Source organism: Frieseomelitta varia, unplaced genomic scaffold (assembly GCF_011392965.1).
Source record: "Frieseomelitta varia isolate USP_RPSP 00005682 unplaced genomic scaffold, Fvar_1.2 scaffold_277, whole genome shotgun sequence".
Taxonomy (NCBI): domain Eukaryota; kingdom Metazoa; phylum Arthropoda; class Insecta; order Hymenoptera; family Apidae; genus Frieseomelitta; species Frieseomelitta varia.
Genome location: NW_025110009.1, coordinates 902,996 through 917,156, shown reverse-complemented (window position 1 = coordinate 917,156; position 14,161 = coordinate 902,996). Strand labels below are relative to the sequence as shown.

Below are 14,161 nucleotides of genomic sequence, written 5' to 3'. Positions count from 1 at the left end.
CAAAAAAAAAAAAAAAAAAAAAAAAAAAAAAAAAAAAAAAAAAAAAAAAAAAAAAAAAAAAAAAGAAAAAAGGGGGGAAAACAGAAGACGGAGGGAAGAATAACTATTTATCACGTTGCTTTCGTTTCCCCCCCGTCTCCCGATATCTTATCCGTTTCTTTCATTCTCTGGCTGCCACGGTTCTTCTTCTTCCTCGCTACCTTTTTCACCAGCCGGCGAAGCACCGGTGCGTACTTAAAGAATAGACGGCCTTATTTCTTATTCCATGATCCGCGTTGCAGGCTAACAAAGAGGAGGATACGTTACTCCGTCAGGAATAAGGAAAAGCCCTGTCCCACGCTTAATTTTCCTAATGGATTAGCCGGAGCTAGTTCAACAGCCACCGCGAGATGGAAAGGATTCTGTTCGCGCTTCGTCCGCGGGTTTCATTCTCCGCGCTCGTTTTCTTGCACCGTCGCGCCATCATCGCCATCAAACCAGGGCTCTGCTCGCTCAGTTTTTCCTCCCGTCGTTCCCCTAACCTCCTCGGTGGGGAACCGTGGCTCCTTTTCGTCGATACCTGAGAAACTGCTCGTCCACCCACCCCGTTGTCTTTGTTCACTGACAGAGACAAGAGCCATCTCTCCTCTCAGATCTGTTCGCGTTTCTCAACACGTCTCGCCGTTTTACGTTGTTACCTCGAATTGGGAGAAAGGGAGCGAAAGAGAAGGATAGTTCCGACCGCCATTTATTTTTCCACCCTAGGAATTGCGCTTTTTTCCTTTCTTTTTTTTTTTTTCTCTCTTTTTGTTCTTACGTCCTTTCGAGCCTCCAACCAGAAGGATTTCGAGTTGGAGTCTCGTTGAATGAACCTCATTAGGTATCTTTTGGAATTGTTTTGGAGATAATACGAAGTGATAGTATCACTTCGTACCGCGTTGTCAGAAATATCACAAAAATGTGTAAAATGCGCGTGATGTGCAAACACAGTGTTATATAGATAACATCAGTATTACAATATCTGGATTTTACTTTTTGAATAATATAACTTTCTATAAATGTCTGCAGCCTGTTGATGGTTTCATTATAAGCAGAGTGCCGTAGAATTTACTCGTTTACTCGTAGACTGTAGTTATTAATCTAATTACCGTGCAAACGGCGTTTCGATAAGAGGGCAATGATAATGTAGCATACGTGCAGATTATAGAATCGTATTTTATAATATACAGAGAATTGGTCTATCTTGTTACATATTCCGGTGGCTTGCGTTGGTTCTTGTAAACAACCCTTTAGGGGATTATGAGGATTCATGAATTGCAGATTTCCAGGACAAAATCTTCCTGGATTGTTCTTTATCTGACGTGCTGTTAATACGTTTAACTAAAGTATTGTAGAAGTATTATTGTTCATCGTCCGAGAGGGATCTGGCGTGAAGTGTAATAAGAGAAACGGCAGAGAAAAAGAAACGTTTCGGTACAATGAAAACCCCCTGGGGCAGTTCATTAATTCCAAATTCATGACTTTTTCATAAATTCAGAATTAAGATTCAGAATTAAATCGATTAAACCTTCGCGCGTGTTATTTACATATTAATGAAATGTAAATATTTTATTATACGTACGGATAGTTAATATTCAGTGAAAAGTGTACGAGATGACCACGTTATCATTACTGTTGAGAAAAGTTTTTAATCAATATAATATACTATAATATTATATAGTATTTAATTAATTTAATATTATATAGCTTTTAATTTTAATTATAGTTTATAATATTATACAGTTTTTAATAATTAAATTAAATTTAATTTTACATTACTGCGATACGAGCCATTGTTACTAAACGTTCAATATACAAGAATGCTTCCCGATTCAAATAATCTGCTACCAAAAATCCTGATTATTTACGTCTAATATCTAAAATGTAGCGTTTTGCAAAAATTTCGAATTACTAGGAATCACGATACTCCCAAATTGACACTCTCAACCTATCTTGAGGCGAAGACCGAGTCGAAACGCTGTTAATGCACAAACGGAAGATGGCGTCGCGACGTCTTTCTTGACGAACTGACCTTTCTCGGATGGCGTTCCATCAAACGGGGACAAAGCAAAGAGGCCGCAAATTGGCTGCGACGGACCACAGCCGTCGCGTCGTTCGGACAAATCAGCGCCGCGGGCTTACGGTCGTCAAATCAATATTTGCAGCTCGCCACCCTCGCGCACACGGACACGGGTGCAAAGTCAGGCGTGTCGGAATTAGGCGAAGGAGAGGCGAACGACGAAGAAGGAGAAGAGGCGAATCGGACACGGTAGTCGACACCCGCTGTGTGCGCGGTCATTCGTACGTACACACACACACACACACACACACACACACACACACACACACATATATCGAACACCGCTGGCCGAACTGAATTAACTTTCGCACGGCAGATCGTCTACCAACCGACCGCACGAAATCTCATATGGGGTCCGTTCCGATCCATAAGTTCCGATTTATGTTGTAGAAAATGGTTTCTTCGATGTAGATTGTTACTTTCAATTTGTTGTGCAATCGTTGGAGAGTGACGAATATATATATATTCTTGGTTTTCATTCGTTACCTTTGAACTTTACGAATACAACAAATATATTATTTAGGATATTTGTCGTTGTCAGACAAATGCTCCGTGCCTCTCACTCGAACTTTCCACAAATTTATTTCAACTGTGCGTTTTATAAACGAGAGAGACGAGAATTGAACGAATCTACAATATATAGATGATAGAATTTAAATTGTTTGAAATTGATGAATGATACGGAGCGAGACACGAGCAAACTTTAATCTAAGCTACGCAGGATTATGTACAATGTTCGTACATTAGTTGTATGAAATTTGCTACAAATCTGCAGTATCTTAATAATATTGGAAAGATTTTGCACTGATCATTGCACCTTTCGTGAATTCAGATCAATGCAAAGATACATGTGCATAATTTTGTTCAATCCTATTCAAAGTTACGTTTTGCAAAACGTCGCTCTGCTTGCAAACGGAGGGAAATTTATATGTTCTAAGGGACGAACGACGATGTCGACGTTCAATTGTTTATACAAACGGGACGAAATGGATCAGGGCGAGCGTTAACACCGCGTTATCCCAGTGTGTGTTTGGCAAAAGACTTTCTGTTATGTCCCACGAGCTACGTCAGGGGTAAAGTCGATTATAACGGAGACGCCTGTGGCGCGAAAGGAATTCGCCGCGAGCAATTTCGCAAACATACAATCGCCCGATGTCGTGGACCAGCGACGTCTTTGTCGGCGATTCTCGTGGGACGCCGGAAACCGCGCCACGAATTCGCGCTCGCTCCGACCAATTTCCTTGCGAACGGCCACGCGATAAATTTGATCGTTGGGGAAACATGACGTGTAATGGGAAACATGGTAAATACGAGCGACTGGAATATACGTGTGTGTACAACTGAATAATCGTGACGGTTCGATGAATTTCATTGTCAACTCGGTCGAAACGATCTGCTTTGATAATATCGATTTAAGCGCGAGTGGAGGGAAAATATTTTCCTTGCGAATATCGTGCAGGCGTGAGGAAGCGGTTACTGATAAGTTGGAGAAACACTTAGCGCTATCGATTACGAAGCTGGCTAGCTTCGACTCGTGTTACGTCGACTGTACTTCGCCGGTTTTATATCGGAATTTTCAAAATTTTATTATCATTTTCATGCTACGAATGATGACTTAAGAAACGATCTTCTACGATCTTCATATATTATATATATTCAATAATATATATTTATATATATATATATATATTTTTTTTTTTCTTTAAGTCCTATGCATTTTTTGAAACGTCTTCTTGGAAACGTCATTCACATTCCTAGTCCCGCATCCTCTGTCAAATATATTCCACCGCAAAATACTCTCCGCCAATTCCACCAAATTCTCGGCAAAATCCACTATCAAACCGTTGCCTATCGCTTACCCCATCGCATCAATTGCTTCGTCACCCCCCGTTACCATGACAAGCGTTCGCTCGCTACGAGCGGCGGCACGTCGAAACTTCGATATCGCGCGCTCACCTCGCGCGATCCTTTCTCGTCAGATGCATAGCAACACCATGGTAGCAGACCCTACCATCTGAAACTAATTCGGCAAACGATCGTGGCCACGGCAGAAACGGATGCGCCGTTATCGACCAGAGGAAGAGGCACCGGCCAACTGGGGGATTCCGGTATTTATCATCGAGAGAGAGAGAGAGAGAGTGTGTGTGTATGAGAGAAAGAGAGAGAGAGAGAGAGAGAGAGACGGCTGCGTTCACGTTCAGAAGGCATCGGCGGAAGGGTAGTGAAAACCGTTGTAACGGTTCTGACACACAGACACCGGTGGAGATATAGGTGTTCGTTGATTGAGTGTAATCTGTTTTGTTAATTGCAAGGTCCGCAGAGTCCGATACCTGCGGTTGCGTTCTGCTGTGTTCAGCGCCGACGAACCGGCCTCTGTTCCACCCTTCTCTCTCTCTCTCTCTCTCTCTCTCCTTTGGAACTGCTTCAATGTATCTGCGACGTGGCCAGCAACGAGCCAGACCACAGTCAGGCTGCCTTATGGGGTCTATGGTGGGCAGAGATGGGATCGAACATCTCGCAAGTGGGTCTGAATCTTTCGCCGTTGAATACCAATTCTTTGCAAATATTTCCAATGGTAAATATACGTAGTATATCGGTTATCGGTTATTATAATTAATCTGTAGTTATAATTTTAGTTATGTTCAAATATAACAGATGGCCTGTTTGTTGATCGTAGAGATATGAATGTGATGCGAGAAGTCCAACGTAGGCACGGAGCGCTTTTCATTTTGAAAAAAAGACCAGAGTCGTGAGAGTCGTTGAAAGAGAACTGTTGAAAGGTGTCAATCGTGTTGTTAAAAGAATTTATTCGTGGTGTTTTAAAGTAATTTGTCTTGTTTAATTATCTGTTGTTCTATTATCATAATTTTCATTAAACAAACATTTATATTATATCATATCATATATTGTATTACATACATAATATTGTATGACATTCTTACAATCTCTCTCTGAAACTTCATCTGACACTTAAGTAATTAATACTGATCGTGACAGACAATTGACAACGTGTCTCCTAGTTCAGCGAATTCACGAATGAGTGTAATCGTCGGAACGAAGTATAGAATTCTAACTTCTTACGAATACGTTCTCAAAATCCGTAGGTGTTTCACTCCGCAGTTCGAGATCACATTACATTAAAAATCAATACATTTACACGAATACAACGAACGAATCACACATTACACGGAGCTAAAACGAATGCATCTCAAGTGCATTCGTTGAGATATTTTTACTTCATCCGAAGTAATATCAAATTTATACATTCGTAAATAGGTACGTGTAAACCTTGATCCCATCTCTCTAATTGGCGATGTGCCGAGTTTGGTAGGGCGTTAGGCTAAACGACTAATTGCAACAACGATGCGCGCGTGCGCGCGCGTCTCGACGAAATTTGCGGAATTGCGATCGTATCCGGCGTCATTGTATCGGCTATCGCGAGCATAATAGGCGTGCAAGGCCACGTGCGAGCGCAAATGGACCGTCGAAAGCGGAGTTCAGCGTTTTTCCGGGGTGGCCGCCAGTCATTTTTCAAAAGCCACCCTCCGCCGGAATCGGCGCGCAGTCATTCGCCGTCGCGACAGCGGCTGTTACCATTGGCGAGTCCCACGTTTTTCTTTCTTTCCTCTCTCTCTCTCTCTTTCTCTCTCTTTCTCTTTCTCTCTCTCGTTTTTTTCGCGATTTTTTTTTTTTTTTTTTACTATATTTCTTTTTTATTTATTTCTCCGTTCCTCTTGGTGCCGGTGTCGTTCCATCGTGAGTCAGTTTCGGCGTGAAAAACGAGCGCGCTGAATTTATGGGGGGGCTTTGTGCGCCGTTTTATACCACGAAACCTTTCATGCGACTTCGACGAACGATCTGTGGGTTTTGCGCCCGACTCTTGGCCAATTACGACTGAAAAATATCGACGGCCGAAGGCCCCGTGATCGCAAAGGAACGATGAGGGTACTAAATTTCTGGGTGGTTTAACGCGGTTCCGCGATATTGACATTTTGAAACCACTGTGTGTCTTTGTTTGACGGGTTCCGAGGCTTCTACTGCGAGGTTTCCTTCGTCATCGGAGCAAGTGCCCGGTGCTTTCGGTTAATATCCTTCTAAATAACGGTCCTCGCAGAGATATTTGTTGCAGGTCAAAAGATTGACCTACATTATTCAGTATTATTATTAGCGAACTGGCAATGAACAAATTGTAGATGATCTGAATTTCTACAATTTCTTCAAGGGATTTGATATTTGCCAATTTTATAAACTTCTAATTCGTAAAAGTGTGAAATTTCTTTCGTTTTTCTCATCAAATTTGTCACCCTTGTGTGTGAATTATTAATTCTGTAGTTTGCAACTTCTGACTCGTAAAAATTCACTATGGTAATATTAATTTAATTAAAAGAAATAAAATTAATACCTATCTTTGAGGAATCAGCTTTAATCATCCGTGATGATATATCCGCGTAATAATTTGATATAAGTATAAAGTAGAAAGTATAGGTAATACGAGACAAATAAATAAAATTTAGAAAGTTCGTTCATTCAATCATCGGCTAATACCAAATCCCTTGATAAATATAAAACTAATTAGTTTCTTACAAGGCGCTTTTCAAAGTTCGTCTTTGAGCGTGCGGCACATTAAAGTGCGCCCTTTATTCAAGAAACTTCGAGTACTTTGGAGTTAATAATAAAATGTTACAAAGAGTCTGCGAAAGTTGTACCTTACAAAGAGAAGGGAATGTCGAAAGAAGAAAATTCGGATCTAAAGTAGGGAATATTCGATCGACTTTGCATACATTTGTTTTAATAATAACGATAGAAATATTTCCTCTGTTACTAAAAAAAAAAAATATTTAAATGTACGTAACTGTACAGATTATGCACAGATATCTCTATTAATAAACGTACGCAAAGATTAATCTACAAAATAGAATTAAATTATCTACTGCATAGGTAGATACATAGAATTAAATATATAAATCTTCCAGAATTAATCCATTGTTCATAAATTTTTTTAAATTTTATCATTTACCGGATACTTTTAGAAGTTTATTTTTTTTTATAAATAAATTCGATTGATCGATACGACTTCTGAACAACTCGTAATTAAAACGTGTTCAACAATACAGAAACCGGGTATTTCTCTTCTTATTTCTACGTTTTAATTATAGGAATACTTTTGTTTCTCGTTGCACGTCGCAGGAGTTTTTAATATCAAGCCAGTCGTTTTTCAAACGTTGGCAAGATCCAACGTTCATGAATTATATCGAGATCCATAAATGCTTGATAGCACTCGCGCACTCCTGTCGCGTATTAAAAACGACAATTACGATCAAAGTTTGCGTTGCAACGGGATATGACAGTTGCGGACGTCAACGATTTGATTAATGCTGATTACGTACGTTTCCAAACGTCGCGATGCACGTATTTTTTCCTTTTTTTTTTTTTTTTTTTTTGCGAATTGAAACGAAATCACGGTGGATTCGCACCCTTGTCTATTTTTCCACGTTTTCGCGCGTTTACCTTTCGATTAAAATTTTTATGAACCTCCACACGTGTCGATGATAATTCTCGCGTTTGAAAAATATTCAACGTTGAAACAGACATGGCGCGCGACAATGTCATGCGAATTCGCATTTTTTTTTTTTCTTTTTTCGCCTGTGTCGAGTGTCGAATCACTGGTGAACTTGCATTTTTGCCCATTTTTCCATGCTTTCGCGCGTTTAACGCTGCATTAAAATTTTTATGAATTTCCGACTGCATCGATACAAATTTTTATGCTTAAAAAAATAGTCGCCATATTGAAATGTATAATAATACAATTCACTGTATTTAGCGAACTTCTTCGTTTGCAATATAATTAGATCTGCAATTAGATCGTGGATTTTTATATTTTTACCAAGTAGCAAATACTGTGAATATTAATATTTTTACGAAAATAGAAAAACATGAAATTTATTATTCAAGAGGTAATGGAAAAACTTGTTTGTATCTATTCTATAGTGTATATAGATTTCTGTAAATATCATGCAATTTAAAATCTACAATGATGATCTTTTACACGGATTCTATTCCTGAAAAACTATACTTCAACAACATGGGTCAATAATATATTATAATTCGAATTATAATAACTGGTCAAACCTCACATCAATTATCGATAGACTATCAGATCTAATATAAATTATTTATTAGTAGGAATTACAATTTTGTAAATGACAGATTCTAAACATTCGATTATCATAGGATCGTCGTTTAATGTATTTCTATGAAAATTAATTATTTAAATTAGGTAAAACTGTCGTATTTGTCATCGTTGGATTATTCGCGAATATAATACAACCATAATAATTTAGACGTAAATCACTTTTTCGAATTTTAATTTCAATCTATTCCTGACCTCAAACTCAGATACCCTGAATTTCAATAATCCAAAATGAATCGTCATCACACAGTTTAAAGCTTCACAAGTTAGAAATTTAACGAGATACGATGTTTCTACCATAAGAATATAAAATATAGACTCTCACAGAAGAGAACCGTCTAAAGCAATACTTTTGCTACTGGGACTGTACATTAATCAATACGAAATCATTGCCTAACGAGTATCGCGACACATTTTTCCATCGGGACAAAGAACAACGATAACGATCATCCAATACTGCTTTCCGGTTAAAGTAGGATCTCGAGAGAGTGTATCTAAATTCGATATCCGATAAAAAAGGCCTGGATACCATCTCCAATTATACCTCTTCCAATTTATAGTCTAGTTTCGATCATTTCCCTCGGTCGTTAATCGTGCCGTGCCACCGTTTCGAGAACAGTCCTCCCCGACCCGGGCGGGACTTAAAATTTACCGGACGTTCTCGTTTTCTTTTAACTTCTCGTTTTGTCAAACGGTAAGAAGTTCGTTCGCCGAGAAGCGTCCCAGTTTCACTTGGCTTCCGTTCTCCTATCCTTGCAGATAATGCGAAAATAATCATCGCCGGTAACGAGAAAACTTCTCGACGTTTTACTGAACTCGATAATGTAAATACACCCTCTCCCACTGCCTCTCTCGTCCTCTGTCTCACGGCCGAATTAGAGAAATCGCGAAATACGCGTGTCCAGCTAAGTTTCTCGTCGCTGTTATTCTTACAAGAACTCGCGAAACGTTACGTAACGTATCGCGAATTACGCTTTGCGCAGTCGAATTAATGTTGATCGACAGACTGGGAATTTTTATGCTTTATTTTTGTATTTTTTATCAACATGCCGTTATGTATATTAAATATAACGTAGTGAAACAAACGATTACGTTTATTGGAGCGTGTAGTAAAAATTTTCGATATTATACGCATTTTTGCGCTCTCTGCATTTTTAATTAATATCAGATCCGCAGTAATGAATTCATATCTCTTCTTTCACCGTTTAACAAATATTTCCTGGATTTTATTAAATGTTATAACGAGTAACTGGATACGTTGTATACTTTTCTATATTATAATACATTCCCATAAATTCATGAAAATCTGCAATCCATTAGTAACTGGAAGAGTAGGACTGCGTTTTATTTCATTTCGGCTCGAAAAGTTTCTTCACGATACGGCATAAAAGTTTTCCCCAGCTGAATGATTAATATTTAATTTTCAAATCTCGTATTGATCGAAGAGTTGAAACAACTTTTTTCTAAATAATAATTGTCACTGAGATTGAAACGAGGGAACGAATTATTCAACTGTTCGACGCGTTCGAGGTCCTCTGATTGAAAACATTCTTTTAGAAAAAAAAAAGAAGAAAATAATTAACTTGTAATAAGCTCATATTCGCTGGAATCTCTTACGCATCTGTAATTACTGAACACAACCATCATGGAGTTACTCTCTCTCTCTCTCTCTCTTTCTCTCTATATCGTCACTATCGAAATAACAATCGAACAAGCGGTAATTGCATCCTCGATCGCTTATCGTCGAGGAACAACTCTCGTTTAATTGTTTCTGCTTCGAATGATTGCGTGATTGCCAGTTGTTGTGATTAATACTCGAAACGAACAGAACGAAAGTCACTGCACGATCGATCGACGGGTGCAAAGATTTAAACAGCGATCCTTAAAGCGTGTTTCGTATGCAATTCGAGAACCAGCTTGGCGATATTTATTACCGTCTTACTCGATATTTATTGCCTATGTAATTGCGTGGCTTCGCGTGACATTACCATCTGCGATTATGGTGATTCTATTGAACCGTCGAGCAAGTTCGTGCCGAGGTTTCGTTTCACGACGAATTTCTTTCAGTAACAGCTGCTCATTGACCGTGGATTGAGTCGTTTCGTGCACGCCGTATCCTCATTATTCGATTTGTACGAAGTATTATTTCCTTCTATGCTCGAAACTGAGAATTTCGGGCTTTACGTTGAAATTTTGAATGCGAAATTCAAACGTCACGAAGGATGTCAGAGCAACGGTTGCAAACGAACGAGAAATAGAAAGAAGACAATTAATTTCTTCCGTGAACAAACGAAATCCTGATAAAACAAACAAACTTTCTGATAAAGAAACTAACAAGAAGATATCCATTACCAACATTGACCAACGAAAAAAGTTATATACTTGAAATTTAACATCTAAATAATAAATATTTAATAGATTCCATATCTAATAAAGTACACAAAGTAAGTCAATTAAACTGATTATAATAATTGATTTTTTTTTTAATTCTAGCAAGTTGATACAATTACTTTATGTAATTCAAAACTATTAATAAGAAACGTATTAACTTTTCAGCTGCCAAATTATCTTTACGTGCTCTTAAAATTCATCATTAAAATTCACTCAACGCAGAGCCTAACCTAACAATTAAATTTTGCCAACGCGACACAATTACTTCTACAAAACATCTCGGTTCAAACATACACGTAAAATACACTGAACGTCGCACGAAAATTGCTAAACGTTTCGCCGCGAAGAATCGTTTCTCATTGCGCGTCAAATCGATTTGACATCTGTCAAACGGTCGCGATACGACATTAGAAAGTCAATGCACTCACCGGTCGTGTACATGGCGACACCCTTCAGGGTCACTGGCTCGAGAATGGCAGGCTCGCTCCTCCCCTTTGCATTAATCGCGTACAGAAAAAGTCGATAACTCCTTCCTGTCGTTAGGCCTGCCACCTCGAAAGTCGGCCCGTTCGGGCTTGCGGGCACGGTTTTGTTCAATAAGATTGGCCCACCGTCCTCGTCCGCCACCACTTCCAGCTGGTAACTGTGGATCGGGAGGCCACCGTCGTAACCCTCCAAGCAGCGAACGATCAGCCCTGTCCCGGACTTGGCGTTCAGTTCCTCCGCGTCCAAAGGCGCCGACATTTCCGTCGTGCTGCAGTTATGCAGAGCGTACGGACGTCCTGCGGCTATCACCTGGAAAATATGACCGTCCGTGTCTCGGTAATGGATGTTTCGTACGCTCGAATCCGACCGAAAAGCCGCGCCCCTCCCCAATTGGGGAAAAAGTTGCAATTTCATTTCGCAACGTTTGGCTAAGATTGCGCTGTGATTTTTAGAAACAGTGAAAATTTCTGCCAGTTCCTCTCGTGGGTTTCGTTGTTTCAAAGTTATCATCGATGTATGAAGTTTGACCCAATTTTAGTGTGATAGAAATGATAGAATATTGATCCATTAAGGGAACGCAGCAGAGTTTTTTGATTCTCGTTTAACTTTCCCATGTGTGCGTGATTTTTGGCGAAGTTACAAAATGACAAAAGTATGACCAACCTCGTAAAATTATGTCGAATTTTCTGATAATTTTAAAAAAAGAAGAACATGACGGATATATGGATCTTTTAACCAGTTGTAAATATTTTACATGTAATTTACGTAATTTAAATTAATTATGAATATTCCAAGTTAATTATTCTCAGAAAACTTTTACCTCTGCCGTATTCTTATCTTTTAAAATTATTCAAAAATCGTATGCTACGTGCTGAATAATTTCATAAAGTGTAACGTGTTAGAATTTGATGCTGCACAATTATTCAAATAAATTAAAAGTTGCTACTAAAGCAGCATTCTATGGAAATGAAATTTCGAAGAAACTGATAAAAAAATCTATGACCCAGTTAATGGAGTAGCATAGAATTTATCGAGAAAATTCCAATATGACACAGATTTAAAGTAACTCCTATTATTTGCGCGATAGTTTAGATGTAGCTGTGTGTGCAGAATATTGTGTGATCAATATGACTGCACTTAGATTGAGTAACTTGCAACAGATCAGCGTAACAATCATACGGTACTGTGTTGACTCAATTAATTGATAGAGCTTGATTAATAGAGATTAACTGAAACTGGTACATAATGTCGTATAGTCATTCATTATTACAAATATTTACGTGCATAGACACAATACAACCTGATCAGAATTAGATTTATTTGAATATAATATGAAATGTAAGAAGTTTCCAGTTTCGATATATAGTTCATATTCACAAAATTATCTTTTCTTTTCAAACAATCACTGAACGAGAATAGAACATTATTATTAAATGTTACATAAAATGGAAGGAAACTTTAAACAAGCGTTTGGAAATTAATCAGACATCTTTTTATACAGGGACACAAGATTAATCAGACATCTTTTTATACAGGGACACAAGATTTATCAACAACATCAAACAAACACCATCTTGTTTCATCCGTATTTTAGCGAACGAATATCTTTTCAAAAAAACGAGAATGAGCTCTTGCCAAATATGTACCATTTTCATTCATCTGCCTATTATATTCGATGTATGTCAGTCGACGAGTGTACGAAGGTTCACAGACATTTCGGTAGGTCGAACATTTTCCATTTTCGAAGAAACTCGATTCCGGGCCATTAAAAGCAATTCTGTGTTTGCATGTTCAATCTGCAATACGCCGATCACATACAAATACGCATCGGTGCATTTCACTTTGACAGACTCAACTTTTGCAGCGGATTTTTTCGATTATCGATGTATCTTGCCTTCTAAGATATTTTTCTCCTTCTTCTTCACGAAAAGATTATATGTTTTACCAAAAAATTCAATATTAATCGAATCAATTGATAACTTTGCCAATATTATGTACATTCTATGAATATCTGCGTCATTAAATTTCTGAAAAGTGTAGAAAAATCCGTGTCTAGCCATTGCACGAGTCAAGGAAATTTAAATGTTGAAAATTGAACGATTTGCACCAAAGGAACAATTTTATCTTCCGTAAATTTCACCAAATTTTGGTTCGCCAAACTGTAGAAATAATGCGCATCATGTTTCATTTGCCTTGTGGTTCATTCTTCCAAAGGACATTGTAACTCGCGCATCGAATATAACATCGAGAATGGTCAAATCGTGTTTAAGCTCAAAACGTAAAGTTGTGTCGAGAAGTCGAAGTCGAATTTTTTACTATGTCTCCGTGTCGAGTACACGGTGTCAAGGATAAAACGAACAATACACGAACCGAAATAGAAACTATGGTGACTCGCAAAAATCTAGTATATCTATAGTAGAAAAGAAAGTACTTTTCCTCTTCACTCTATAACATTTCCAACACTTTTCTTAAAATTCTTTACTCTACTAGAATTTATTTTATTTTCATCGTTTGTATTTCCTTTCACTCGCGAGTCATTACTATCTTATAAAAAATTATACTATTGAAATACAAAAGAATAATCTAATTAATCATTCGGAAATGAGACATTTCTATTCTTAAAGCATCGATGTATAAAAAATAATTTAAGCGTTCGAATTTATGGAATAAATAATATATAATAATGTACATAATTTTATTTTTAAGTTATGATTTTAGAATTAATAATTTTAGAATAATAAAGTTTATAATTTATCAATTTTTTTAAAGATTTATACAAATTTATAGAATTATAATATATATATATATAATTATTAAAAAAAATTTTTTTAATTTTTAAAAATACAATATAATGATTAACTTAGTAACAAATATATGTATAATATATCAATAATTAAATATATGTATAAGAAATTAAGGCAAAATAAATATATTCACCTGTTTATCAAAAACATGTCTTATTGAAAATAATTTTTAAGTTTACTCTATTCCACTTA

General features: G+C 37.5%; 1 protein-coding gene across 4 annotated transcripts in view; it reads right to left on the bottom strand.

Annotated features, from left to right (window-relative positions):
- The window catches only part of LOC122529070 (hemicentin-2-like), a 242,492-nt gene that overhangs the window by 24,060 nt on the left and 204,271 nt on the right, over nt 1–14,161 (bottom strand). For all 4 annotated transcript variants that reach the window (XM_043654851.1, XM_043654852.1, XM_043654849.1 and 1 more), the window contains one exon: nt 11,108–11,474. In XM_043654851.1, coding sequence (XP_043510786.1) covers nt 11,108–11,474 — 367 coding nt within the window. The remainder of the gene's footprint in view (nt 1–11,107; nt 11,475–14,161) is intronic.